The 26954-nt window shown below is 38.4% G+C and overlaps 1 protein-coding gene and 1 pseudogene across 7 annotated transcripts in view; one reads left to right on the top strand and one right to left on the bottom strand.

Moving 5' to 3' along the window:
* CTNNA2 (catenin alpha 2) overlaps positions 1–26954 on the bottom strand; it is a 1079777-nt gene that overhangs the window by 706903 nt on the left and 345920 nt on the right. For all 7 annotated transcript variants that reach the window (XM_072769992.1, XM_072769991.1, XM_072769993.1 and 4 more), the window contains one exon: positions 453–656. In XM_072769992.1, the coding sequence (XP_072626093.1) occupies positions 453–656 (204 nt within the window). The remainder of the gene's footprint in view (positions 1–452; positions 657–26954) is intronic.
* Positions 19856–20850, top strand: LOC140600663 (procathepsin L pseudogene; annotated as a pseudogene).

Here is a 26954-nt window from a genome sequence, read left to right as displayed (position 1 = left end):
GCCGTTGCAACAGTTTCGACTGAGCCTGTACAAACATTTGAAAACCTGTTATGCTTACGAATGCCTTTTAAGGGTGAAGATTAGCATCTTAGAGCCATCCTTGGCTTGGAACAGTGCTCTTCCTAGGATGACTTCATTACATCCTCCTTTCCATCCACCATCCACTTGCAACCCACTGCAATCTTACGCTCAATCTAAGGCCAGCCATCCAAATGACCATGGAATCATGCAAGCCAGCGGCCAATGTCACCCTAGCCAGTGGGTCGCCCGGCTCTCTTCCAGGCCAGCAAGGCATTCGGAGCCAGCGCACGGCCCAGGCCCGCAGAGCGGTTCTCCGTCTCTCCGGGGAACGCCTGTCCTCTCTCCCTGCAACGCACGGCCTCCTCCAAGCCAGGAGGCTTCGCCCAGGCCGGGCAGCCCGAGCCCCAGAGCCCCAGAGCCCCAGGACTTACGTTGTTCATGTACTCGCTGAGCAGGTCCTGCAGCGCCTGGCGCACGGCGTTGCACTCGGCCACGATCCTCTCGCGCCGGTCGTCGCGGGTGCAGGACGAGTCGGCCATGAGCGCCGCCCCGCTGATGATGCTCTCCAGCCTCTCCTCCAGCGACGGCCGGAAGCGGGCCTCGCTGAACGTCATGGGGTCCAGGATTATCTTATTCTGAAAGCGGCAGCATGAAAGAATTAGGAGAGAAGACACGACTGCCTTTGCGCCCTGTTCTCTAAAGCAGGCTCTGCATGGAGGAGCGGCTGCCTGGCGGCCTAGACAAATGCCCAAGTGGCCTTGACCAAGGAGCGACTGTCCCTAAGATGTTCTCCCCTGAATCTAATCTTCAGGGAGAAGAATAGCGCGGCTCGTTCCAAGGCTGTGTTCTTGCAAAAGGTTGTCTCAACCAAAGGGCTTTCCAATGAGACTGTGACACCAGCATTTTTTTTTTTTTTTTGCTTTTTTCTTTTTACATTGGTAGGCTTCAAGGAACGTACAAGTATTTCAGTGTACCACTCTGAAGGATTATGGGACATTTTTAGAGCCCCAGAGCAAGAACATGATTTGTAATCAACAACTGAAGGATGCATCAGCGCTCACCAGTGTACACGTTATATCTACTTCATGAGAAGTGGAGAGTCCCTTGGCAGGATGCCTCTTGAAACCTTGATGAGTAGCAACCAGCAGATATATACTGTACAGGTTACCTCCCACTAGAAACAGATATATTTTACATAAAAAAAGATAGTGTTCTAGAAAAGGATTCATTGTGTTGGGTATGTGAGACTTGTCACAATTAACTGAAAGTATCATGATAAAGAGATTAGTTATGAAGGAGCCTAGATTAGGGGCAAAATAGAGATGTCTCCTTAAACGAAGGTGTTGCAGAGAACTTAAGCTTCACTTTGCCCCTGCTAAGTCTGAGGAGCCTGGACGCATGTAGGTGGGGATGTCTAGATACAGAAACAAGCATCCCGATTTCAAGAGACAAATCAGTCTGTATGAGGATCTGGGCATCATCAGATGAGGGTCCAACCCTCCAAAACATCCTAATGTAGTTGCTGAGAATTGTGCTCAAAGCTTCTGTGACTCTGACTCTGATTCCCCTGTTTTAATGCACATATCTCCATAGCAGAGATCCTATCAGCACAAGGGCTATGAGGTTCTGAGGAATGAGTGCAAACAGGAGGGAACTTAGAAAGAAAGAAGCATACACTAAACATAGACCAGGTCTGAGGTCCACTGGAATCTTGGATTTCCTAGGAAATTACTCATTGGTCAAAGCTCCCTCTTCAGTTGAGAGGGCAGATGCATGAGGTTATGGAAACACAGAAGAGAAAGCTTTTCTGTGTCAAGTTTTGACATAGAAACCAACCTCACATTTTTGCATAGATCTTAGAGGATGATTTGTTACTTCACTCAGAAGAGTATGACTCAGACCCTGTGCCTTATGCACTAGTAATCCTCCAAACAGTGTCAAAAAAACATGAAGAGGCCTCAGTACAGTGGATGGCTTTGCAGCATCTATCATTACATGGAAAATTCACAAAGGAAGGCTGAGAGGAGAACACTGGTGTTCCTGCCACACTGGCTGTCTGTACCAGAGCTGGGGATCCCTTTGAATTCTCTTTCTCACTCTCTTTCCACTGCTGCTGGTTGATTTGTTTATGATCATCTTATCATGTAACATGCACTAAGTACTGATACTCTAATTAAAGAAACTCCCGATCAAAATATAATTTAACTATTTTCCTTTACAAAGATGACTGCTTTCCAAAGAACTCTTTTACAGAAACTCAGATTCACATAATAAAACATAACAAGAATCATTCGTTCTGCTTTGAGTTTTCAGGAGACTCTTCAGAATCATATATTGGCTTTAGCATAGATTTTTTTTTTTATTATACCTTGTTCTAAAATACAAAGAAGTGCCAATTTGATGGAAATATACTGAGGTAAATTTGAACTCTTCAATAAGGGCAATTGTAAAACAGTTTCTTTACAGAACAGAAGAAAATGTACTACTGTCATTAGAACATCACCTCCTAAATTATTTTCCACGGAACACTGAGCTTAGAGATGTAATGTTTTGATGAAAAAAATAAGTTTCCCTGGCCAATATGTTTTGGAAATACTGCATGGCCCAAAGCAAATTACCACAGGAAATGCTTTAGGAGAGTTCTGCATTGAAGGAGTCAGTTTACAGTAGCATTCCTCAAATCTATTCGAGCAAAGAGAGAGTTCCCTTTAAAACACATGCATTACCTATGAGAACCCAAGAACACACTTTAGGAAATGTGGCAATGTCAGCTGAGTGATCTTCCTACCTGCCATGGCTCTAGGCTGTCATGAAAGCGAATGCTCTGAAACATTGAGCTTGAAAAACTCTGCATAAAAGTTACACTGTTCATTGCATTTCTAATGGAATTTTTCATTATTTATAGATTACAGGGGAAAAACTTTTTAAAAGTCTCCCTCGGAAAGAAACAATAAATTTACAATATTCTCATCTCTATCTGTGGTGGAGATGGGAAGCATTGTGATGATGGATGTGAAAGGCTGGTGGGGAGAAGCCACTCAGGACCTGAGTGCCTTTCAGAAAAGAAAAGGCATAAAGGTAAAGGGCAGTGCACACATGTCTGCATGTGTCTTTGTGCATGTGGGGGGGTGGGTTGCGTGGCTTATGTGTGTCCAGGTTATGTGTAATGGGTGGAGGAGGATGAGTGTATATATGGGGAGGGAGTTTGGGTTGTTTGTGTATATGTGTGTTCAAACAACTGGCCATATCTCAAACAAGCTTTAAAAAATAATAGGCATGCATGCACAGCCAAATGAAGCCAGGGGCTCAAGGGCTGAAAAACACACTGTATTTACAGTTGCTAACATTAAAAGTAAAAACAAAACAAAACAAGGAAAAGCAAAGTCCTGGAACTGAAACCTGGTCAAGAAATATAGAGGATAAATGTCAAAGTGGGGAGACAGAGGAATATATGCTTCCACACGATTTGGGAATGACTTAAGAAACACCTAGGCAGGTGTCTTGGCTAGTACACTTCAGGGTCATTTCAGACCAGCCAAGAGCCTCTTTCCTGCATCAGCGCAGCCTGTCCTCACCTCTCTGTGCGGCTGCCCTCTACTGGCCAGAAGGGCAAACCAGCATTCTGGATCCATACTCTCCTCCCTGGTCAGAGTATTTTAAGTGGGTAACTGGCCGGCGCCAAAGAAAGAGCAAGGCCAAGGCTTCCGGCCTCCCCCTTGCGACAAAGGTGCGCTCCTTCGAGAGGATTTTATGCTTTTTCCTAGTATTCTGACTTCTTTTAATCCACTGAGATTTTACATTTTAAATATGTAAGTCTCTTGTTTGTATTCTTAAAGCTCCATTAATCTTTTTATCCTTTTGATCTTTTATTTCCATCTTACATTGTCATTTTAGTTCATTTAACAATTGCAGGCCTACATTTCTTACTTTATCTTTTTCTTTTTAAATGAGACTAATTTCTTTTTATCTCACCTATCTTCATTTTGCTTATTTGACTTGTATAATATTTTGTTTTGTGATTTTTACTTATTGTGTTTATTAACACTCCTAATTTTACAAAATGATATTTCATTCTTACATCTGAAGAAGTGACACTTGGAAAGCATGGCCTTAAAGACAGCAGTCACACAATAATTCATCCCCAAGCACAGGAGGTTAGGATTCTAGTCGTCCATCAAGTCAGTGCTTCATGGTCATTTCTAGTCCTACATAATCATTCTCCCATTACTTCCAATGTTGAACTCTATAAAAATTTTAACTGGAAATAATCCAGGAGTCCATATAGTTCAAAACTACTTCCTCAAATAATACATTTACCTTCCTCACTGCATATACAATTGTTAGAAGAGCCCTGCTTTTAAATCACAGCTACCATCCATTCTCTCCACAAGGAGTTACGTGATCTAAATTTCAGTACAATTGTGGGATAGTGAGTCATTCTTGATGCAGGTTAATACAGTAGGAGGCAGGAAAGAGACCTCTGCAAAGCAAGAGGTTGTTGAATACATTACAGACGGTTTGATAGGTCTACAATTCTGTGCTCTTAATATTATGTCCTCCATCTTATTGAAGAGAAAAATAATGCCAGGGATGTTGTGATATGGTCATTCAGCTAGGAAAGGACCCTGGGATTGAACACAGTTTTTTTTTTTTTTTTTTTTTTTACTTTAAGCAGTGTTTGTTGATACATCAGATAGCCCACATTCAGTTGAAATCAACCTAATTAATCACAATTACTAAAATATATCTCATAGTTAAGCCATGGAACTCTCCTAAACTAAATAATCTAAGTATCACCTCTCATATTGTTTTCTCTTAAGTCATTCCCAAATTCCTATTGTTTAGGAACTCTCCTAAACTAAATAATCTAAGTATCACCTCTCATATTGTTTTCTTTCACCTGGGTCAACTTGCCCTTCCAACAAATAAATGAGAGTACAGTCCATTCATTCAAAAATGGGTGCCAGTTGCTGTGGGTGTGTGAGGGCACAGACTGAATAATCCTTTATTTCAAGAGATTTACAGTCTAGTCAAAAATAAAACCTAAAACACGTACAATCGATCTTAATTTGGAAAACACTTCAGTGATGTTAAGGAATGATTGAGTGATGGCACTTTGGGAGATGGGAGGTAAGAAATGTTTCTGGAGATTATTCTTCTGCTGAGCCCCCAAACTGTGAAAAGTAGTTGAGCAAGCAAAGTCAGGGGCAGGAAGAGTTCATGCAGACGGAATAGGAATTGGGAACAAAGGCCTGGAGGTAAAGGATATCACAGTATATGAAGACTATTAAAAGAGGTTTACTGAAGCTGATGTGTCAAGTGTGAAGTCAGGTTTGGTGCCTTGGAAGTACCTCGATCAATTCTCCTTTAAGAGAAACTTCTGTGTGAGCACAATTAAGGGACTGCCTCCATCTGCCACACCTATGAATCCACCACACTTGACCCCAGGCAGCCCTTCGCAAATACTGAGCACAATCAGGCCACTCTAGCACAATGGGGACTTGCCCAACAGGCAACCTCTGCTCCAACTCTGGATTTCCCACTGGCCTGAGGCTTTCTCAGAATTGTGTTGAGGCTCTTCCTACAAAATCCTTTTCTTTCTTTTTCTCCTTGCATAGGTGTTTGACCTGCACTAGAGTCAAACATTTCTCCCAGCTGATTCTGGTGGTCCTCTCCCACTTCATCCTTCACAGGAATTCCTCCTTACACATCTAATCATTTGCTTCTCCCAGGACGTGAATGGACCAAAATAGGAAAAGGAGACAGAGTTGGTGAAGAAGGCCCAACCACACCCTGAGAGACTTCTATGCCATGTTAATAAGCTTTCCCTTTGTGAACACTACTTCAAGCAATGAAGAATCATCAAGAGTTTGAAACACAGGAGTAGTATAATCCTGTTTGGTTTTAGAAGGTTTCCTCTGGTAGTTAGGAAAGATAGCTTTGGCAGGACTAAAAGTAGAAGACTGAAGACCAATTGCTAAGCTTTCAAAACCTGAAAGAAAAATGAGGGAGAGTACAAGATCGTGTTTGTGTAGATAAAGTAATGAGTACATATTGTGGGACATATTTAGAATGTCAATCTGCAAAATTTGGAGATATACATCCTATGAAAATAAAGCAGTTGTTGTCAAGGATAAAGCCTAAATTTATAGCATGGGTAACATACACAACGCCAAAATCAACGAGCTCTATCCTGTGTGTCAGCCTCCAGTTTTGTAAAGAAAGATTTAGTAGAACATAGTCAGGCCCATTAATTTACATACTGGCCATTTTCACGCTACAATGGCAGAGCTCAAACGTTCGGACAGGATTGTATGGCCCTCAAAGCTTGGAATATTTATAATTGTCCCTTTAAGGGAACATTTGCTGGCTCTGGACAATTTTAAAAGGTAACAGATGAAGAAGAGGAGGTTTAAGGTGTCTATGAATCATTTAAGTGGAAAAGTCTGGTGGAAGTTGATTATAAGTGTATGAAAACAAGCCATTTATAAAGATGCAGGATCATCAGAATAAAGGCAGGAGTGGAAGCCATGAAAATAGATATGAAATACCCAGGGAAAATAACAGAATGAAGAGTGAGTCCCAGACACAACATTGGGAAGCCCTCAACGTGTAATAGAGAAAAAGAGCCCACAAATGATGTATTAAAGAATGGTCAGAGAGATCTAACTAGATCCTGGAGATTGCATGACCATAGTTGACAAGGGAGAACAGTAGGGAACTCTACAAAGACAGTAAATAAGATCAAGCCTGAAGAGGTCTATCGAGTTTGGAAGCTAAGAAGTGTTTATGTGTCTCTGTGTATCTGTGTGTGCTGTATTTATTACAAATATCTTAATCTGGGCAGCCCAGGTGGCTCAGTGGTTTAGCGCCACCTTCAGCCCTACACGTGATCCTGGAGACCCAGGAATGAGTCCCACATCGGGCTCCCTGCATGGAGTCTGCTTCTCCCTCTGCCTGTGTCTCTGCCTCTCTCTGTCTCTGTCTCTCATGAATAAATAAATAAATAAAAATCTTAAAAAAAAAACAAATATCTTAATCCAAAAGCCACATCAGACTCAATGTAAAGTTATAGAAGCAATCTAATGCTGAAACAAAAAGTTCTCAAATTCTTAAAAATAATGTATTTTTTAAAGATGTATTTATTCATTTGCAAGAAAGAGAGACAGTATGAGTGGTGGGAGGGGCAGAGGGAGAGGGAGAATCTCAAGCAGACTCCCTGCTGAGCTCAGAACTCAACATGGGGCTTAATCATAGAACCCTGAGATCATGACCTGAGCAGAAACTAAGAGTTCCATGTTTAACTGAGTGAGCACTCAGGTGTCCCTTAAATTATTTAATATTTTTCTGAGGTTTCTAGAAAACACAACCCCCAAAAAAGAAACAACTAAATGGTATTAAAACTAGAAAGAAGAAGATAAAATATTTTTGGAAATGTTTATACCTATACATTTAGAAAAATGACAATATACCAAAAATATTACTATAAATTTTTTTCATGAAGTCACTTGTGTCAACATGTAGAATTACTTGCCTTCATATATACAAGGAATAGCCAGTTTGAAGACCAAATTTACAATAACAAGAATTGTAAAACAAAACACAGAAAAAAATAGATGTTAATTAGATGAAGCAAGAATTGTGCTCAGAGAGATTATATAATTGTCTGGGCACACACTCAGAGCAAAGTGCACACATCCCCTATGGCTCCAGAGTCCACAATCTAGACAACTACACAACATTGTTTCCCTCATGGATCATTTGGCATGTGTGACACCCATTACCATGAGGAAATTAAGGGGCCAGCTACTTCTCCATCTCAGACACTAAATGGCAGTCATACATGATTGTTTTATACACTGTAAGGAGGTATGGAAAACAGTGAATAACTACCAGGGACAAAAGCTCTAAAATGTTACTTTACTCTGAGCCTGGGTGGCTCAGTAATTGAGTGTCTGCCTTCAGCTCAGGGTGTGATCCTAGGGTGCTGGGATCAAGTCCCACATCAGGCTGCCTGCAGGGAGCCTCCTTCTCCCTCTGCCTATGTCTTTGCCTGTGTGTGTCTCATGAATAAATAAATAAAATCTTAAAAAAAAATAAAGTAGAACTTTTAATGACATTTATGCCAGTAGAAAGGCTCTAGCATACACCTAACACTAATGGAGTGATTTTATACCTACATATTAAGTTCCCAAAATTCTTAATGCACAGATGAGGAAGGTAAAGTCTTTTTTTTTTCTTTTTTTCATTAGTAACCAAGAAACTGCTTGTTAAAAAGTAGGACAAAATTTGATTTATCATCTTTAGATTTTCTGGCTTTCAATGTGAAACTCTAGAGAATCAGTCATCTCAAATGTATGAAGAATTCTCAAAATGCCAAAGAAAGGCAACAAAGAAAACAATTACATAACATAAACTATGTACTGGCTTAATAATTTGTTTTCCTAAACCTAATCTTATAAACATGGAAAAAGCAAAAAGCAAATGCTAGTGGTATGAGAAAGTCCTATGGTTTCTTTTGTTTGTGACAACCCTGCAAGATAAATGTGTTCTGGGATTTTTACTACCTTCATGGTTCAAGGTAGCAATTAAGAAAAATAATAACTTCTATTGTTCTAACTCCTAAATACCTGGCCCTCACCAGCTGCTGTCCACCGTAACTATTTTGGACCAAATAAATAGGAGAAAAAAAAATGTCAGCAGGGCCTTCCCTCTGTCATTCCCTTTCCTCTTCCAAAGATCTTAAAAAAAAAAAAAAAAAATTCTCAACGAGGAAGGTAACATCAGCCAGGATGTTATGACTTCTTCTAAAGGAAAAAGTCATTCTGATATGGAGTAATTAAAGCAGCGACAATCAGAAAATCACAGGAGGGTTCATGTTAAGTGAGATACTATTTCTCCTTCAATTATTCTGAGTTTTTGCCAGGAAGTAAGAACAATGTGTGGATGTCTTCACTTCCTCTCCCATACCTTGATCCTGATCTCACTCTCCTATCTACCTCTGCATATTTAACTTGCTTGCTTGGCCTCAGGCATGTAGCTGGGAAGTCACATTTCACTTCTACTATAGCCCTTCCTTCCCTCATGCCCCTAGTTTAAAATTTCACTATCCTTCTGTTTTTCTGCTACTTGAAAGAGTACAAGACCACGTTGGCTGGTGACAGCAGAGCCTTAAGCCTCGGTGGAATCTGAAGAGACTGAGCATGCCCACGGAAACTCAAGTTTCAGTTTAGTTGAGAGCTTCATGCTGTGTAAGCCTTTTAGAAATGGTCTAGATCACAGAAGGTCACAGAGAGTCCTAGTGGGGCCAAGGCATGTTAGCACATTTAATTTTATTCCTGTATGATTCTGAAGCACTAATACAATCCAAAACAAAAGAAGCAAGCAAATCCTGCCCATAGCTATAAACTATTAACTCCAGTGTTAATTTAAACAGTGCCTGTTATCCAGTTAAAACTATTTGGCTAGTAACCCCTGCAGCAGTCTCTCCCAGTCTGCCCATTAGAAACAGACAGAGGGAATATAATGGAATTTTATAGTACTGAAAATTGGGAATGAAAGCCATCTACAGACAATGAGGCAAGATCGTAATTCTGACTACGAGGGCTTTAAATACTTTTTTTAAAGACTAAAGTCTAAGATAAAAGCATAAATCAAGACCAGTTTAATAAATTAACCAGGGTTTCTAAATCAAAGGCATGTTAATTGTTCAGTTTTATTCTCCCTGTGGTGTATCAATAATTAACACAGAAACATTTTCATCTTTTTCATTCTGTGCCAAGCTCTCCCAATGAGAATCTTTCTATCTTTACATGAAAAGTTTCTCTTGGCCTAATTGAGGTAACATTTGGAATAGAAAATATTAAGGATATGGAATTCTAATCATCCATTTATTAAGCTACAAACCCCCCCACCCCTTCAAACCTCCATTTTAGATTTGCCTTAATTTTAAAATTGCATAGTACCTTACTGATTTCTTCTCTTTCTTCTCAGGCATATACTTAAACTAATTTTGCCATTTATCTACTTAAGATTATTTGTAGTTAAAGAGCTCAGTTTAATCGGAAATTAATGACAATGATAATGGCTTGATAATTATGCAACACTTCTTATTCTTACATATTTAAGGATTGCTTTTTTGTTTTTTGAAGAGAAATCAAAACCTATATGAATTTCATGCAAGAGAAGAAACTATTTAGGAAGACTTTTTTACTAAAGTTAGAGCATAAAAAACTGAGCAAGAAGTCCAGCTCTGGGATGGTCTTACTGGATTTTGTAACCCAGTGGAAGCTAGTTTCATTTCCCCTAATTCCATCATCTGTGGATATGTGGAGATGCTGTGGACATTTTATGAGCACAGTTTCAAGTTCTGACAAGAATAGTAGTTAACAATCACAGTAAAGCAGGGCAAAGGTAATCATCCTGAGCTTTACACTAGGGATTGATTAGAAAGCAAGTATCTAAAACATATTTAATTGAATCAAATCTTTAGAAGGTCAAAAAAAGTAAACATTTCATTCTTGCCGAAATCTCTCTTGTCTCCTTGAGCTCTCTGCACTGTCAACCACCTTTTAAATTCAGTTCTCAGCCTGTGTGTGTACTTAACTCAGTTTACCATCTACTCCTTAGTTGACTCATCTATGCTCAAGCCCCTGCTTTACTGTGGCTCTCCTTATATCCCTCTGATGGCTCCTCTCGTTTCTTCCTTGATCTCCCCTTGTAGCTGGTAAATTTTAAGGTCCTGCTACTTGTTCTCAGAGAGCTCAACTCATCCCATGCCTTAGCCATCACTGGCTCATGAACAAGCACTTAAGTTTTGACCCTGTCATGGCCCAGGCCCTTATCTATAGCTATAGCCACACACTGGACATTGCCATCTAGATGTCCATCATCTCAAGCATAACACGTGTAAGAACAAATACCTCCGCATCCTCCAAAGCCTAACACCCTCATTTCTATGGAGGAAAAGCAGAAGCAAGAGGGAAGCAGAAACACATCATCTCACTCTAATCTCCTAGTGCGCTAATGAGAAACTAGGCCAATGAGGAATCCTCACTTTACAAAAATGAAGGGAATGCTGCTCACACAAAGTGACTTGCTTAAGACCAAACAGTAAACAGCTTGAGTCTCTGACTCCAAAGCCCATGCACTTGCAGCCTTATTCTCACAGGCACTTGTGTTGAAACATCAGGCATCAGGACAATCTATGACCAGGTGTAAGACGGAACAGAGTTAGATGGTGTGGATTAGAATCCTGACTCCAACTCCTTCTGGCTAAAACTCCCAACTGAGCAAGTTGCTTAAATGATGAGTGATTCCCCATTTGAAAAATAGGAATACCAGTAGTATCAATATCTACACTTAGGGTTGCTGATTAATATGTGTAAAAAGCTTAGAATAATATACAACACGTAGAAATAATAAATATTAGCAATTAAGTTATTTGAAATAGCTTTTTAAATGTATTAATTTATATTTCCATTGTCATTCCATCCTCCACCTGTATTCAGGCCACTATCACCTCCCATTTATTCGACCATCAAGACTCTAAATTGATCTCTTTTCCTGTACAACTTATTCCCTCCAACCAACTATTCCCAAAATTCTGTTGAATTGTATTATACCCCGCTGGCCCCAAACCATCAGTGGCTCCCCCACTAACTATAATCACCAACCACTTGATAATCTATAGATGCTCCAATCTTACTTCATGGCTCTCCAATTCTATTTCTATCCTCTCTTTTTAAAATATGTCAAAATTCCCAACATAACTAAGCAATGGGCTGCATTTTTCACCCCAATCTCAGAATCTGGATGTCATTTTCAGCAAGTATAGCCTAAAGAAATACAAGCTCACAACCATCACTTCCTGTTCAAGGTCCTGAGCCTTCAAGATTCTCAGCAGTTTGATCCCAGTCTCTGCTTCTCTAACTTCATCTCCCAGGACTCCCCTCATGAAGCCCTGGTTCCAGCCAAAGTGGTCTCAGACCACTGCATTCTGCCCCATACGCTTCATGTGTTACCATAGTATTAATTATTCTCTGTTAAATATTTCAGTACCTTCTTCCCTGCTGCTTCCATGAACCTCTTGTGAACCCTACTCAGAGAAGACTATCTTCCAATCTGTGTACAAGGCTCTCTCCTTTAAGTCTCATTACTGAACTCCTTGTCACTTATCACCAGCTTGCCTCTAGGACTCTTGTCTGACATTATCATACTGGTAGTGGTATATGTGCGTGTGTGTAAAGGAGAAAGACAGAGAGGGAGAGAGAGCACCAATTAGGATGCTTTCCTTACACTTTGGTATATTTTGCACCCACCTAAGTACTTCACACAGAAATAGTTGATAAATACTTGCTGATTAGCAGATTTAGGATTCATAAACAATGTCCTTTTTTGCTACTTTTAACAAAAGACTTCTGGAGCATTATAGAGGAGTAGAGTGAACCTAGTATTTGCAGATGAATCAATATGGGTGGCCCTTCAGTCAGGTATGCACATGTTGGTCTACACTGATGTTTGATGTGGCTCAGTAAGCTTGAGAATCAGAATTACTGGAATGGAGCGTGTATCACCTATCACGATGACAAATGTCAGTTCTGCTCTCAGCATGAGGCAGACTCACTGAGGCAGCCAAATCCTCTGGTTGGTGAACTGCCACAGTAAAACCCTCGGTCCTGATTTATCTAAAAAAGGACCTGTTTTGAATTTCTGTACATTGTAAGCTACACCAATAAGCATTCATAATGTGTGCATGTAAGTATAGGTTGAGTATGTGAAGAGGTGAGTGTTTTTGCAAGCAGCAATGTCACAAATAAAAATTATACAATTCAAAGTCTCATATGAAAGTTTGATTAAATCAGAATCAGTTAGCAATGGCTTATTTGCCAAATTAGCCCTGCTATCCATTTTTGTATGGTTTCCAAGCTAAGAATGCTTTTACATTTTTAAATAGTTGAAAACACCCTGGGCCTACAAATATCTTACTTTTCTATCTAAAATTATCTTCCTTATTATACCTTTAAATATAAAAAGATTAGCAACAAGGGAAAAAAATGAAGATATAACATGAACCCAAGAATTTATTAACTAAAAGTAATTAGTTACTGGACAATCAAAGGTTGAATTTTTTTAAGTTTAATAATAGGAGAAATAAACTTCTTATCCCAGAAATTAGTTACACTATGGGTCTGTGGTTTGGAATATTAAATTATCCATTTAAAACAGAAAGTCAATTTATATTTCTCAGAAGCAATTATGACTTAATTGCTGTTATCAACCTAATAAATTACTAGGTGATTTCCACAAACTGGTTATACACTCAAATTTCATGTCTGATGAAAGAATAATTGTATCAATATCCTGCAAGTATGAAAAGGAAATTGGTTCATTGGCCACAAGGGAAATGCATACACCTTGAGTGTAAACTCATCTATCTTTTTCTGTCTTTCTTTAAGCAGGCACATTAAAATGGGAAAGAAACAGTTTGTGTCTCACAGGAATAATGTGCAATATGTTAATTGCTTTTCAAATAACATACCATAGCTTGAAAAATATTCTTTGTGCCTAATGAGAATGTCATGTTCTCTTGTGAACTCTGGATTTTGATGTACATCTGTTGGAAACCATTTAAATTACATAGATTCTTTTTAGAACACTAGGAAACAGATACCTAAAAAGGTTTAAGGCAACCAAGATAATGAATGCCCACTGGAACATAACAATGTTCATGAAGACATGGAATATCTATTGTAGGAAATAGAGTGAATGGCAACAGTCCAGAAAGTTGAGAAGAAATTATAAGCAGATAAATCACAGCCACTAAGATCAAAACAGTGAGCATATTCATTTATGGATCCATTCAACAAACTTTTATTTCAGTTCTATGTGCTCAGGTCAGGTGCTCACCTGTGCTAACTGTGCAGATGAAAGTATAAATGAGACCTAGTCTCCAATCTCCTGGTGCTCACATTTGGAGACATAGAATATAGAGATATAGTAATAAGTTTAATATTAATACACACAAGTATAATAGTAACACAGAAGTAATAGTGGTTTAGATATTTAGAGAATTAAGGAAAGTTTAAAAAATAAACTACCTGGGTAAGGATGAATATATTACATTAAAAAATATGGAAGGAATTTCAGACAAAAAATATCATGAGAGGCAACATGTAAGTGAAACAGCAATTGTGTATCTGAAGAACAAACAATTATGGCAGAATATAGAATGGAAAGCAAGGAAAAGGAAGGTTAGAAATTAGAGAGGCAGTCAGGGGCCAATTGAAATGGTTCGATGTCATGCTAAGAACTTTAAAATTTATCCTGAAGATGGAATTTTGCTGATAAATAATGTGGAATACCTTATTTACATTTAGGAAAAGCTGGACAGACAGAAATGATGGAATATAGGGACAAAAATTTGGGAGAGGGGAGGGTACCCACTTAGGAAAATATTGCAATGATCCAGGCAAAACACATGGGCCTGAATAAACCAGTGGTCATAAAGATGAAGGTGAGAAGCCTAGGCAAGAATTGTAATAGGAACTGAATTGAGAGGATTTCAAGATGAACGGGAGAGGAGAGTGGATAAGACTTTTAGTTTTCTGGATTGAAGGACCACATTCTAAAAGATTGTATCTTTAGCTAAAACAAGAAATATAAGAAGAAAATTTAGGCTTGTTGGAGGGAAAAAACTAGATTTAGTCTGAACATTTTTTAGATGCTTAAAAGTCAACCAAGTTAATGTGTCACATTATGTGGCTAGACACAGGTCTGGAACTCAGGGGAGGTTGCCAGTAATGTGTAGGGTGCATGGGAGGCCCTTTAGTGGGAACTGGATGGTGTAAAGGACAAACTCTACAGAAAAGCTATATTTAGGTGGCAAGAAAGAAGACTGAGATATCATGGTCCAAGAGGCAAGAAAAAAATGAAGCAAAATGAAGTTATTCATGAAAGTCAAAGGGAAAATGACCTTGAAGGAAATAGTAGTTTGAGTATGCTTTAGGATGTCAAGGGTTACCTCAGAAGTTAAACCTACACATGTGGCAACCTTCTAAGGTCGGTGACTAAGTTTTCCAAAATTCAAGATGAAAGAAATGTTGATTTTAACTTAAGGGCTAAAGCACACAGCAAGTCAAAAATATTTTATTATTATAATTATTTTGTATTATTTTAAATTATTATCAATAATTTTGCATGATCAATATCTTCCTTCCTTCCTTAGATATAAATAAGTTCTGGCAGTAATTAAAAATCCCTTGGCTAGAGGCACCTGTATGGCTCAGTGGTTTAGCGTCTGCCTTTGGCTCAGGTCAGGATCCCAGAGTCCTGGGATAGAGTCCCACATCAGGTTCTTTTCACAGGGATCCTGCTTTTCCCTCTAATTGTGTCTCTGCCTTTCTGTATGTCTCTCATGAATAAATAAATAAGATCTTTAAGAAAAAATTCACAAACTTATATATATAAAAAACAAACAAAAAAACTTGGCGAAAATGACTGACTCATATGGCCTCATCTACTATCTAGCAGATACGTCACTCATTTAGTCATTTAACAAATGTTTATTGAGAACTTACTAAGTACCAAGAAGGGTTAGCTACTAAATGTAAAATTGCTACCACAAAGTAGTTTTTTCTTTCTTTTTTTCCCCCCCATGGGACACAATTCAAAAACATAAGAATCTTTTTAAGATTTTATTTAAGTAGTCTCTACACCCAACGTGGGTCTCGAACCTACAACCTCAAGATCAAGAATTGCATGCTCCACTGACTGCCCCAAAAGGAAATGAATTATTAAAACACATGGAAAACGTGGACATCTACCACTTCTTTTAATGGTTCATGAAAACTCTACGTGGAAAGTTATGGGTTGGGGTTGCTTGAAAGACAAGAAAATTCTTGTTACTTTTGAGCCATCTGTTAAGAAAATCCAGCTCTGTTAACTTCGTTGTCTGCATAAATGCTATTTATCTAAATGTGTACCACTAATTGTTAGTTCGTTCCTCTTAGTCTCTGTTTGTTTAGGCTCTTTCAGTTTATCAATATTGCTATGTTCCTTTGGCCACTGAGACTCCTCTTGCTATACCCTATAGCTCTTCATCCAATGAAAGAATTAATGGCTCCACTCTCCTACCAGTTATCTGTTCTGCACATGGCACCTGTATAAGGGCCTGCATTACATGAGTTCAAACTATTAACAATGTACATAGTTTTGCCACAGCTATTAATCTGCTAGAATGTTCTGCTCCAGCCTGGTATCAGTTAACTGATGAGAAAAGTAGTTTTTCCTTACTATAATTTACAAGGCTGTGCAAAGCTTAATTAAGTAGGGCACATAGATGGAAAGTTACTTAGAAATTACAAAGGATCTTTCCACTTCCCTCTCAGTCCATTTCTGCACGCAGACACTCCCCGAGTGCTGATTTTAATTACTCCTTACATAGGAATGTAAACAGTGATCACTAAGGGATGACTATAATATATAGCAATTATTCTCAGGTAAAAGTAACCTATGAACAACTGATATTTGCATAATTACAAATGCACACTCATAAATGAAAACACAATAGACTTAAGAGGACAAAAAAACTGCAGAATTAGGATCACTGATATTAGGAAAAGAAATAAATGCGAGGGCAGCCCCGGTGGCTCAATGGTTTAGCGCCGCCTTCGGCCTAGGGCCTGATCCTGGGGACCCCGGATCAAGTCCCACGTCGGGCTCCCTCTGCCTGTGTCTCTGCCTCTCTCTCTGTGTGTCTCTCATGAATAAATAAATAAAATCTTAAAAAAAAAAAAAAAGAAATAGATGGGAAATCAAAGTTACTGGCAATGATTTGGGAAACAATTCCTTTGAAGGTTTTGGGTCTAAAACAGATACACAACGATCTATACATTATTTTCTAGCAGAGTTTTCACCAATAAAAAACAAATTAATTTGTTTTTTCAAGTGTGTGGCAATCTGACTACTGTGTGCTACTTATCTTTGATTGTGAATATCTAATATTGCAGAGTCTATTTTAAGAGATCGGCCAATATCAACTGAATTTACAACATAAAATTTGTTGTACAACATAAAATTTGATCAACCAGGAGCAGCAAATTTTGAAATTTAGTATCTAATGTTTAGCCAAAGAGGTGAATGTAGATTATTTTCCAAGAATAATTAAATTATAAAAAAAGTTTCTAATGTAGCAATTGAATAAAAACTATTTCTCACTAGCACCCAGGCTAATGTGTAGTTTTGCATCAACCACTCTACAATGTGGTTTTTTACAGGATTTCATTAATTCTCCTAACAAACCTCTAATGGTCACATTAGGCCCATGTTATCTATGGAGACATGGAAGCTCACAGACCTGCTCAGGCACCAGGAAAGGTAAAGAAGAAACCAACTAAGTCCCATTTGAAACACAAAGACCAATGGCTTCCTCTGCTTCCAGACCCATGAGCAACAGCTGATCTACCTGTACTGAACAGGGAGACCAGAAAGAACTTCAAATTTTCTTGTTAAGCAGAGCAGAAGAGAAGCATGAACACTTCTGGTTTTTAGAAAGACAACTTCAGTAGTGATGTGAGGAAATGGGTTGAGGAGGGATGGAAAGAAAACCACTTACTAGGCCACTGTCAAGAGGAGATTTGTCAGAACCATATCCCAATATCTTAACTACCAATCATAAGTGAAAAATGATCAAGTTGGGGGGGGGGGCTGCAATGGAATTTTTTTCCTCAAGGAATTCCCAGTCATATCATCAAAGTAAGACTTGTATTATGACCATAATAAAACATGATGTAGGCTAACAAATGGGGGCAGCTAAGGTGCTTTGAAAATTTCAGTGTAAGAAGGAACTTTATTTTTTGTTCAACATTAGAGCTTCCCCAAAATAGAACAAGTAATTTCCTACAATGGTTTCCTCCCAATCATTTCTTGCAAAGACAGAAAATTCACCTACTAGGGATGCTGGAGTACAGACTTTCTATCTTATGGTATGTGAACATGATGGCTTCAAATATCTTTACCAGCTTTGAAGTTTTATAGAGCTATGAATAAAAAAAGGTCTTAGTAGTAAATTAGCTCCAGAAATGAATAGATTACATGAATTTCTCTCACTCTTACTCTTCAGAAATACCTAGTGCCTAATCATCAAAATGTCCCAAGTTTTCTTTGTTCACACCATCTAATTAAACATCACTTTCCCCCCACATTTTAAATGTTTCTTAAACTTTAAAAAATGCTCAAAAAGTAGTACTCAATATTATACCACGATCAACCAGGAACAAAACTTTTTTTAACACTAAAATTGAGAATAAGTGAGCATGGATTACTCCAAATTAGGTAACTGATTAACCATCTAGTTGCAAAGGCAATTTTTTTTTTTCCCCACACATACTCTTACTGTGTAAAGACAGTATTTGGGGAGATTTTGTTGCACCTACATCCCTTCATTTAATAACCCTTTGGACTATGCAAAACTAGCAAATTTATAGGTGCTTTGGTGTCAACCCTTTTATAGATCTTTAATTCTTAGTAAAAACAAGGGAAAGAGTATCTGCTATTTGTTTAAGTACATATAGTTGCTATTTGTTTAAGTACATATAGTTAAGCTGATTTTACCCTTTAACAATTAAGGAATCTATGTATCTAAAGGAGAAAAAGTCAGAGAGAGAATACACATAAACACAGCAAATGGGGCAAAATATTAATAGGTGAAGTTAAAAGAACATAGAGGTATTCTTTAATATTTTTATATTTGCAGTATATCTCTGTAAACAGTTTTAAATTTCTCAAGTAAAATATATTCTTTTTAATTAAGGGATATTTGTGAAAGTATAAATTATAATGTATATATATGTATATACACACATATATATATACACATACACACACACACCCCAGATGTTTATATATAAGCATAAATTATAATGTGTATATGTGTGTGTGTATATGTATGTAACACCAGATGTTTATGGGGTTTTTTTTGGTTGTGGTGACTACAAGCATTTTTTCAATATTTCTTCCTAAAGTTTCTCATTCATGCAATATATACATTCAGGCTTATTGGGTATTATCACTGCATTTTTTTTTCACATTTACCTTACTGCAGGATAAGTAATTTCTTAGATACTAGAATGTTAATATTATGTCTGCCTTTGCCTTGTATCACTTTAGGTTTATTTTGCTGCTCCATATTTTAAAAGTGATTCTGGTGTGTAGGTTTGAAAGAATCTGAAAAGAAAACCAGCATGCATTCACAGGCCAAAGGGCTGCCACCACTCTGGAGGTTGGTGACAGATCAAGTACGTTATCTTTTCCAACCTAAGAGATCTACTTCAGATCTCCACAAATGTTATCTTTCTTCACATCTGTCATAGGACTCTGTCAAAAAAAAAAAAAAAAAAACTTTTCCCCTGGTTGATGTTTCTGTGCTATGCTATGCCAAACACAAGACTCTTTTGAGAAAATGTGGGATTTAAAAATCTGGATCATTCATTCAAGTCAATACATGCAAATATTCTTCACAATGATATTTGTTTTCAGGTACAAAAGATTCTTAACTCTTGTGCAAATCTGGTCAGTTTTGCTAGATTTGGAAAGTATCCTAGGGATCACTGCAGTCAGTTCAAACTTCCCAACTAAGAATTCATTTGGCCTTCCAAGTAACATGCATAAGCATCTCCTGGAATAAATGAAGCTGTGGAATGTATTTAGAACAAAAAGAAAATAGAAGGAAAGATCTAAGCCTTTTTCTTATATAGAAAAAATTATGGTGATTCCTGGGGTTCAGCGATCGGTGGGGTGTGCCTGCACAGCTGTGGACGCCACAGGTTTTTGAAACATGAATCCTTCACTCTTCTTGACTGCCCTTTGCTTGGGAATAGCCTCAGCAGCTCCAAAACTTGATCAAAGCTAAATGCAATGGTACCAGTGGAAGGCAATGCACAGGAGATTATATGGCATGAATGAAGAAGGATGGAGGAGAGCAGTGTGGGAGAAGAATATGAAAATGATTGAACTGCATAATCGGGAATATAGCCAAGGGAAACATGGCTTCACAATGGCAATGAATGCCTTTGGTGACATGACCAATGAAGAATTCAGGCAGGTGATCAATGGCTTTCAAAACCAGAAGCACAAGAAAGGGAAAGTGTTCCAAGAACCTCTCTTTGCCGAGATCCCCAAATCTGTGGACTGGAGAGAGAAAGGCTATGTAACTCCTGTGAAGAATCAGGGTCAATGTGGTTCTTGTTGGGCTTTTAGTGCAACTGGTGCCCTCGAAGGACAGATGTTCTGGAAAACAGGCAACCTTGTGCCACTGAGTGAGCAGAACCTGGTGGACTGCTCTTAGGCTCAAGGCAATGAGGGCTGCAATGGTGGCCTGATGGATAACGCCTTCCAGTATGTTAAGGACAACAGATGCCTGGACTCAGAGGAATCTTATCCATATCTTGGAAGGGACACAGATACCTGTAACTACAAGCCTGAGTGTTCTGCTGCCCATGACAGTGGCTTCGTGGACCTCCCTCAACGGGAGAAGGCCCTAATGAAGGCAATGGCTACTCTAGGGTCTATCACTGTTGCTATTGATGCAGGCCATCAGTATTTCCAGTTCTACAAATCAAGCATTTATTTTGATCCAGACTGCAGCAGCAAAGATCTAGATCATGGTGTTCTGGTGGTTGGCTATGGCTTTGAAGGAACAGATTCAAATAATAAATTTGGATTGTCAAGAACAGTTGGACTCCAGAATGGGGCTGGAATGGCTATGTAAAAATGGCCAAAGGCCAGAACAACCACTGTGGAATTACAGCAGCCAGCTATCCCACCGTGTGAGCTGATGGACCACAAGATTAGAGGACTTAAGGACAGCATATCTGGAGGAATTTTATCTTAAAACTGACCAAACCTTTATTGTGTAAGATAAGACACTTGAATCATTGAGGATCCAAGTTGTGATTTGAATTCTGTGACATTTTTATCAGGGCAAAACATTACTACTACTTTACTGTTATATATGGCTTTATAATGTTGAAGACTCATTACTTAATTCTAAGACTTTTGACTTCTCATTTTTTTCAAAGGATATATAAAACCTTAACTTTTTTTTTAAACTTTACGTTTTGAAATAAATTTTAATTTAAAAAAAGAAAAAATTACGTACATTATGACAAAAGCTTATTTTTAAGATTTCCAAACATACGCCAAAATAATACCAAAGAAAATAATACCAAGATGATTATCAGTTTAGTAGCCTTCAATGATCAGAATAAACTTAAGTGTGAAGAAGGTTATAGAAGATGACAGAAGACATTTCAAACAGACAGATGCACATGTGTCTCATCCTTTCCGAGAACTGACTAAAGTACAAGCCTGGGAGATGAGAAGGTTGGCTCCAGAATTTCTTCATTGGATAGCTGTAGGAGATGCAAACTAGTAAAAGACGAGGACGATAGGACTGGACTCAAAACTGTACCGGCCAAACAAGCATATTCTTCTACTTAGATTGCACCATTATTTGGGGGTATCTTTAGGGACTTAGAGATCGAGAGGCTAGCACTTTCTGTACCATTCTTGGCCAATACCAGCGAAATGGAGACTCATAATCATACTTTGGCTATGAGAATAATTATTTGTGTCACTCTGAACTAAGTGTTTAGGTTCTCTGGAAATCACCTTCTGCATTCATGAATGGGGTTATATGGACTCAACAATAAAAGGAGGCTATTAGTAATCTTTGATTCTCTGCATCATCCAAGTATTAGAAATTCCCTCTGATTTATAAGTCTATGTTCTACTCTAGGGATATGGATCCATCCTGCTCCTCATCACAAAGGAGGGGTTTAATTCCGAAGGTTTTCAAGAGAGTACTAGTGATAGAAAAGCTGAACATTAAATGTAGGAATTAATGTCTTTTCCATAAATAAATTAAAAAAAAAAAAAAAAAAAAAAGGGATCCCTGGGTGGCGCAGCGGTTTGGCGCCTGCCTTTGGCCCAGGGCGCGATCCTGGAGACCCGGGATCGAATCCCACATCAGGCTCCCGGTGCATGGAGCCTGCTTCTCCCTCTGCCTGTGTCTCTGCCTCTCTCTCTCTCTCTCTCTCTCTGTGACTATCATAAATAAATTAAAAAAAAAAATAATAATGTCTTTTCACACTGTTTTTTCCTTATCTTTTGTATTAGGCTTTTTTTTTTTTTAATTTATTCATGAGAGACAGAGAGAGAGAGAGAGAGAGAGAGACAGACCCACAGACAAAGACACAGGCAGAGGGAGAAGCAGGCTCCATGCAGGGAGCCTGATGTGGGACTCGATCCTGGGTCCCCAGGATCAGGCCCTGGGCCGAAGGCGGCGCTAAACCACTGAGCCACCTGGGTTGCCCCTGTATTAGTGGCAAGTGTCATGTCTTGTTAATTAACTGTGGCAAAAAGATATCACTTGGGTAGAACATGTTGTTAAAAAGTAATTACACAAGGGATTCAATACAATTCAATTACACAAGGGATTCAATAACTCTACTACTATTTAGACAAAGAAAACAAACACTAATTTGAAACAATATATGCTCCCTTATGTTTACTGCAGCATTATTTACAATGGCCCAGATATGAAAGTAACATAAGTGTCCATCAATAGATGGATAAAGAAGATGTGGTATGTATGCATAAGTTTGTAAAGACATGCACACACATAAAATGGAATTTTACTCAGCCATAAACAGAATGAGATCCTGCCATTCACAACAATACAGACAGACACAGAGGGTGTCATGCTAAGTGGAATAAGTCAGGCAGAGAAAGACAACACTGTATGATTTCACTTATATGTGTTATCTAAAAAAACAAACCATCAAGAGACTCTTAGAGAGTACTGGTGCTTGCCAGAGGCAGAGGGTAGGAGGATAGGGCAAAACGGTAAAGGGAAGTGAGAGGTTCCATCTCCCGGCTTTAAGTCACAAGCATGAAAAGTACAGCAACAGGGAATACAGTAAGTGACACTGTAATAATGTACGGTGACAGAGGGTAACTATGCTTATTATGGGGAGCACTGTATAATGCATATAATGCACTATGTTGTATACTTCAAACTAATATAACATTGTGTATCAACTATATTTTTAAAAAATTTAAATTCGTTCTTGGGCCAGGTGGAAATTTAATCTATGCTTGGAATTTCTCCTGGGATGTAGAATTGTTTTTTTATTTCAGGATTGCTTACATTTGGCCAAATCTTCCTTGGAAGCTATTATATATTAGGGTGTATATTAGGGTGTGTATATGGCCAAGGGAGAGAAAATGATTACTTTATCTGTAGCTACTGTCAAGGGATATTAATGACTTTTCAATCAGGAACCACTCCCTAAGTCTTTTCTAGGGAATAGTTTCTATACTAACATTGGATGGAAGGTATCTTTTTGATATTTCTGTTAAGGGAGGCAAGGAGGAAAAGACAACTAGCGTTTATGAGTGCCTACCAAGGTTGAGGCACCTATGAATGTTCACCCCATGTAACTATTATCACCATCCTGATGAGTCAACGTTATTACTCCATTTTATAGCTAAAGAAGTAGAGGCATAGAGAGAAGAGGTTTATGGTCAGATTCAGACACAACCTTGTTCTGTTTGTCCTACGCTACACTGCCCCATTGTCCACAAGTATGACCACTGTAACTAAGATGACCAGCATGGGACCCAGTCATGCCCTCAGCGATATTGGCTGCCTGACAATTTTATTGCCACACATGCATCTGTGGGTAACCATTTCCCGTCAGCCTTACCTTAATGGACTCGTACAAAAAGAACAAAACAAAGTACCAGAGAACATTTGGAGAAATGAACAACAAAATTAAACAGGTTATAGTAAAGTTTCCAGAAAATACTGCTGGATAAGTTCAGGATATATATTAAAGAGTTTGGTTAATAAGAATTCAAAATTAGTGTTTTCAGTGGGAGGGGCAACATGATTACTTCACATTGGAATCAAACCAAATGCTATGAATGAGTACTGAAAACATCCCTGGTACCAGAACAGGGGGAGCACATGAAAGGAAAAGGTATGATGCTGAAGGACTAAGAAAAGGACTTCTAAGGTAAGAAATCATTAAAGAAGCTAAGACTGAGAAGATCAATATTTTATTTTTTTTATTTTTTAAAGAGTTTACATGTATGAGAGTGTGAGTGGGCAGGGGGAGGGGCAGAGTGAGAAAGAGAATCTCAAGGAGGATCTGTGCTTGAGCACTAAAATCGTGATCTGAGCCGAAATTAAGAGCTGGATGCTCAACCAACTGAGCCTCTCACGGGTTCCAGATCAGTCTTTTAAACTATATTTTTTCATCACTAAATAATTCACTAGATAGAGTTCATTTGATTCCCAAGTTTTAAAGTATGTCTAAAAATTAAATGACAATCAAAATGATATTTGCCATCACGTGTTTAGACAATTTAGAATATGATACATCAATAATTATTTGCATTTAGTACTAATTATTTGAAATAAAGGTAAGCTCAGATGCACAGAACCTGCCAATATTCTCAAAGGAGAAAATTATTCTTGGAGGAAAAATATAGATTCTGATATTTTCTCTCACTAAAAGAAAAGAAGATTGAAAACAGTGATTCCAGTTAAAGACAACAGGGAGGCAAATAAGGATTTGAGTTGCAACTTCCAAATATTTCAAATCCTATTATTTTTTGCTCAATGAGTTTTTATAGCTCCATATTTACTAATTGAAATGTAGAAGAGAAAATTAAATTGTCCTGGGATATTTCCTTGAAGTAACTATTTCAAAAAATGACAAAAAAGTGAATGATACTATTGAAAACATTCCTAGGTTTATAACACCTTAACAAACTAAAGTTGCTTCAGACAAGAAGCTAACAAGAGGTGTCAATATCCCACAGTTAAGGTTTTTGGAGAGTAAATGAGGATATTGGATAAATGGATCCTGGGGAGCGATGTGGTGTGGCTCAGGGAGCAAAGAATATGTTGTTGATGTTGGATGACCTGGTCCCACACTCAGCCAGCAGAACCACCTCAGCTCTACACCTTGACTAGAACTTCCCTTTCAACAAATTCATCTACCTTTCTATCCATCCTCACCACTTTCCCAAGGCTGTAGGTCTTTCAAAAAGGATTAATGCAACTTCCATTGCATGATTTTAGCATACAAAATGGTACCTTAAAAAAAAAAAATGGTACCTTAAGCTGATTTAAAGTTCTGTGAAGGCAGACTATACCCTCCCCATATTGATATCATGAGTCTGGGCCCACAGTTTGTATTTAGGTTGTGCTAGATTTTACAGGTATTTAGAAACCCACTGGAGTGTTCTTGATGTTCTATTTGGCCACCAGATGTCAGTATATGATAAAGAATCCTGTAACACCACTGTTAGTTTCTAGCTAGAAAGGCTTAACAGGCCATTTTGAGGAGTTTTAATTTGCCCAAATAGAAAAGAACAGAAAAAATTTAGAGGCAGTCCATTGGGATAAAATATAGAGAAAAGCTGAGGATCACTGGACCCTACTATCCCTCAGTTATTGATACTATGTCCTATCAGAGGGGAAAATCTGTCTCTATTTTTTTTTTTAAGAAGCATGTCTAAGAGTTTGTTTCTAACAAGTAAAATGTGAGTTAGTAAGCACAAACTAATGAAAGCTCAATTACACATAAATAAACTAAATTAGGAAAATTCTAGATGTAGAATTTAGATTTAAAATGTTCAAAATATGTATCTACATGAATTATTAGGCTTCTAATAATCATACTGTTGGGTAATTGATTAAGAGCTAGAAAAAAAAACAGCACAAGGAAGTTATATCATACTAAAAATCAAATATCCCACAAACAACTGAAACTTCTTAAGCCTCCTTATTTGGAATTAGAAGAATTTTTGGCCTTTTTAATTAACTAAAGCTTGCTATATAAAATATTCAGTTTTGATATACAAAAATAAGAAGTCTAGTTCTCAAGGACTACTGATGCTCCTCCCTCACCATTGCTCCCAACCATCCACTCTTCCCATGCCTATTCCAACAATGGACTTAGGACATTGATAACCTCTCACCTTAACCATTCCCACTGCACTGCAGCTTTGTCCCTTTGGAATCATTCTACATACTGCAGCCAGGAGGAACTTTAATAACAAAAATTTGACCATTCATTCCTCTGCCTAGAGCACCAGCAACCTCTTTTTTTTCTAAGTTTTTATTTATTTATTCATGAGAGACAGAGACATAGGCAGAGGGAGAAGCAGGTTCCATGCAGGGAGCCCGATGTGGGACTCAATCCTAGGTCCCCAGGGTCATGCCCTGGGCTGAAGGCGGAGCTAAACCACTGAGCCCCCCAGGCTGCCCCACCAGCAACTTCTTAATGTCAGGTTGAAGCTCAGTCCCTTTCAAGGCCTACAAAGCTCTCCAGGATCTTCCTCCAGCTTACCCACTTAGCCTGGTTTCTCCTCATTTCCTGGGTTCCAGAATGGGGTATTTTACTGAAGATTGCTTCTGCATGAAATGGTGTTCTGAGAAACACTCTCATTCACACTTTAGCATGTTAATTCCTACTCACACACCACCTCCTCACACATCACTCTTCTATTATTTCTCTGTCCCTAATCTTATCACACACACCCAGTAGGTTAGGTGCATACTATATATGTATATGCATGTCATATCATTTATGCATTACGGTAACTATAGCTGTTTACTAATCATTTCTCCTTTATGCCTTGTAGCCCTTCATTCTTTTATCTCATTTGGCACACTGTAAAAGCTCTTACTGATCTTAGCTATCCTAGAGCTAAACCTTATTCCCAGGCTCAGAGATACCATCTCAGCAACCCAAGGTCACACTTTTTTTTTCCTTTTTTTTGAAATTTACAGAGCTTGGAATAGCTGCCATATACCACAATCGAAGTCCTGGGCTCTTCCCAATGTCCTGGGCTAC

This window comes from Canis lupus, chromosome 12 (assembly GCF_048164855.1).
Source record: "Canis lupus baileyi chromosome 12, mCanLup2.hap1, whole genome shotgun sequence".
NCBI classification, from domain to species: Eukaryota; Metazoa; Chordata; class Mammalia; order Carnivora; family Canidae; genus Canis; species Canis lupus.
This window is presented reverse-complemented; position numbering and strand designations above follow the sequence as displayed.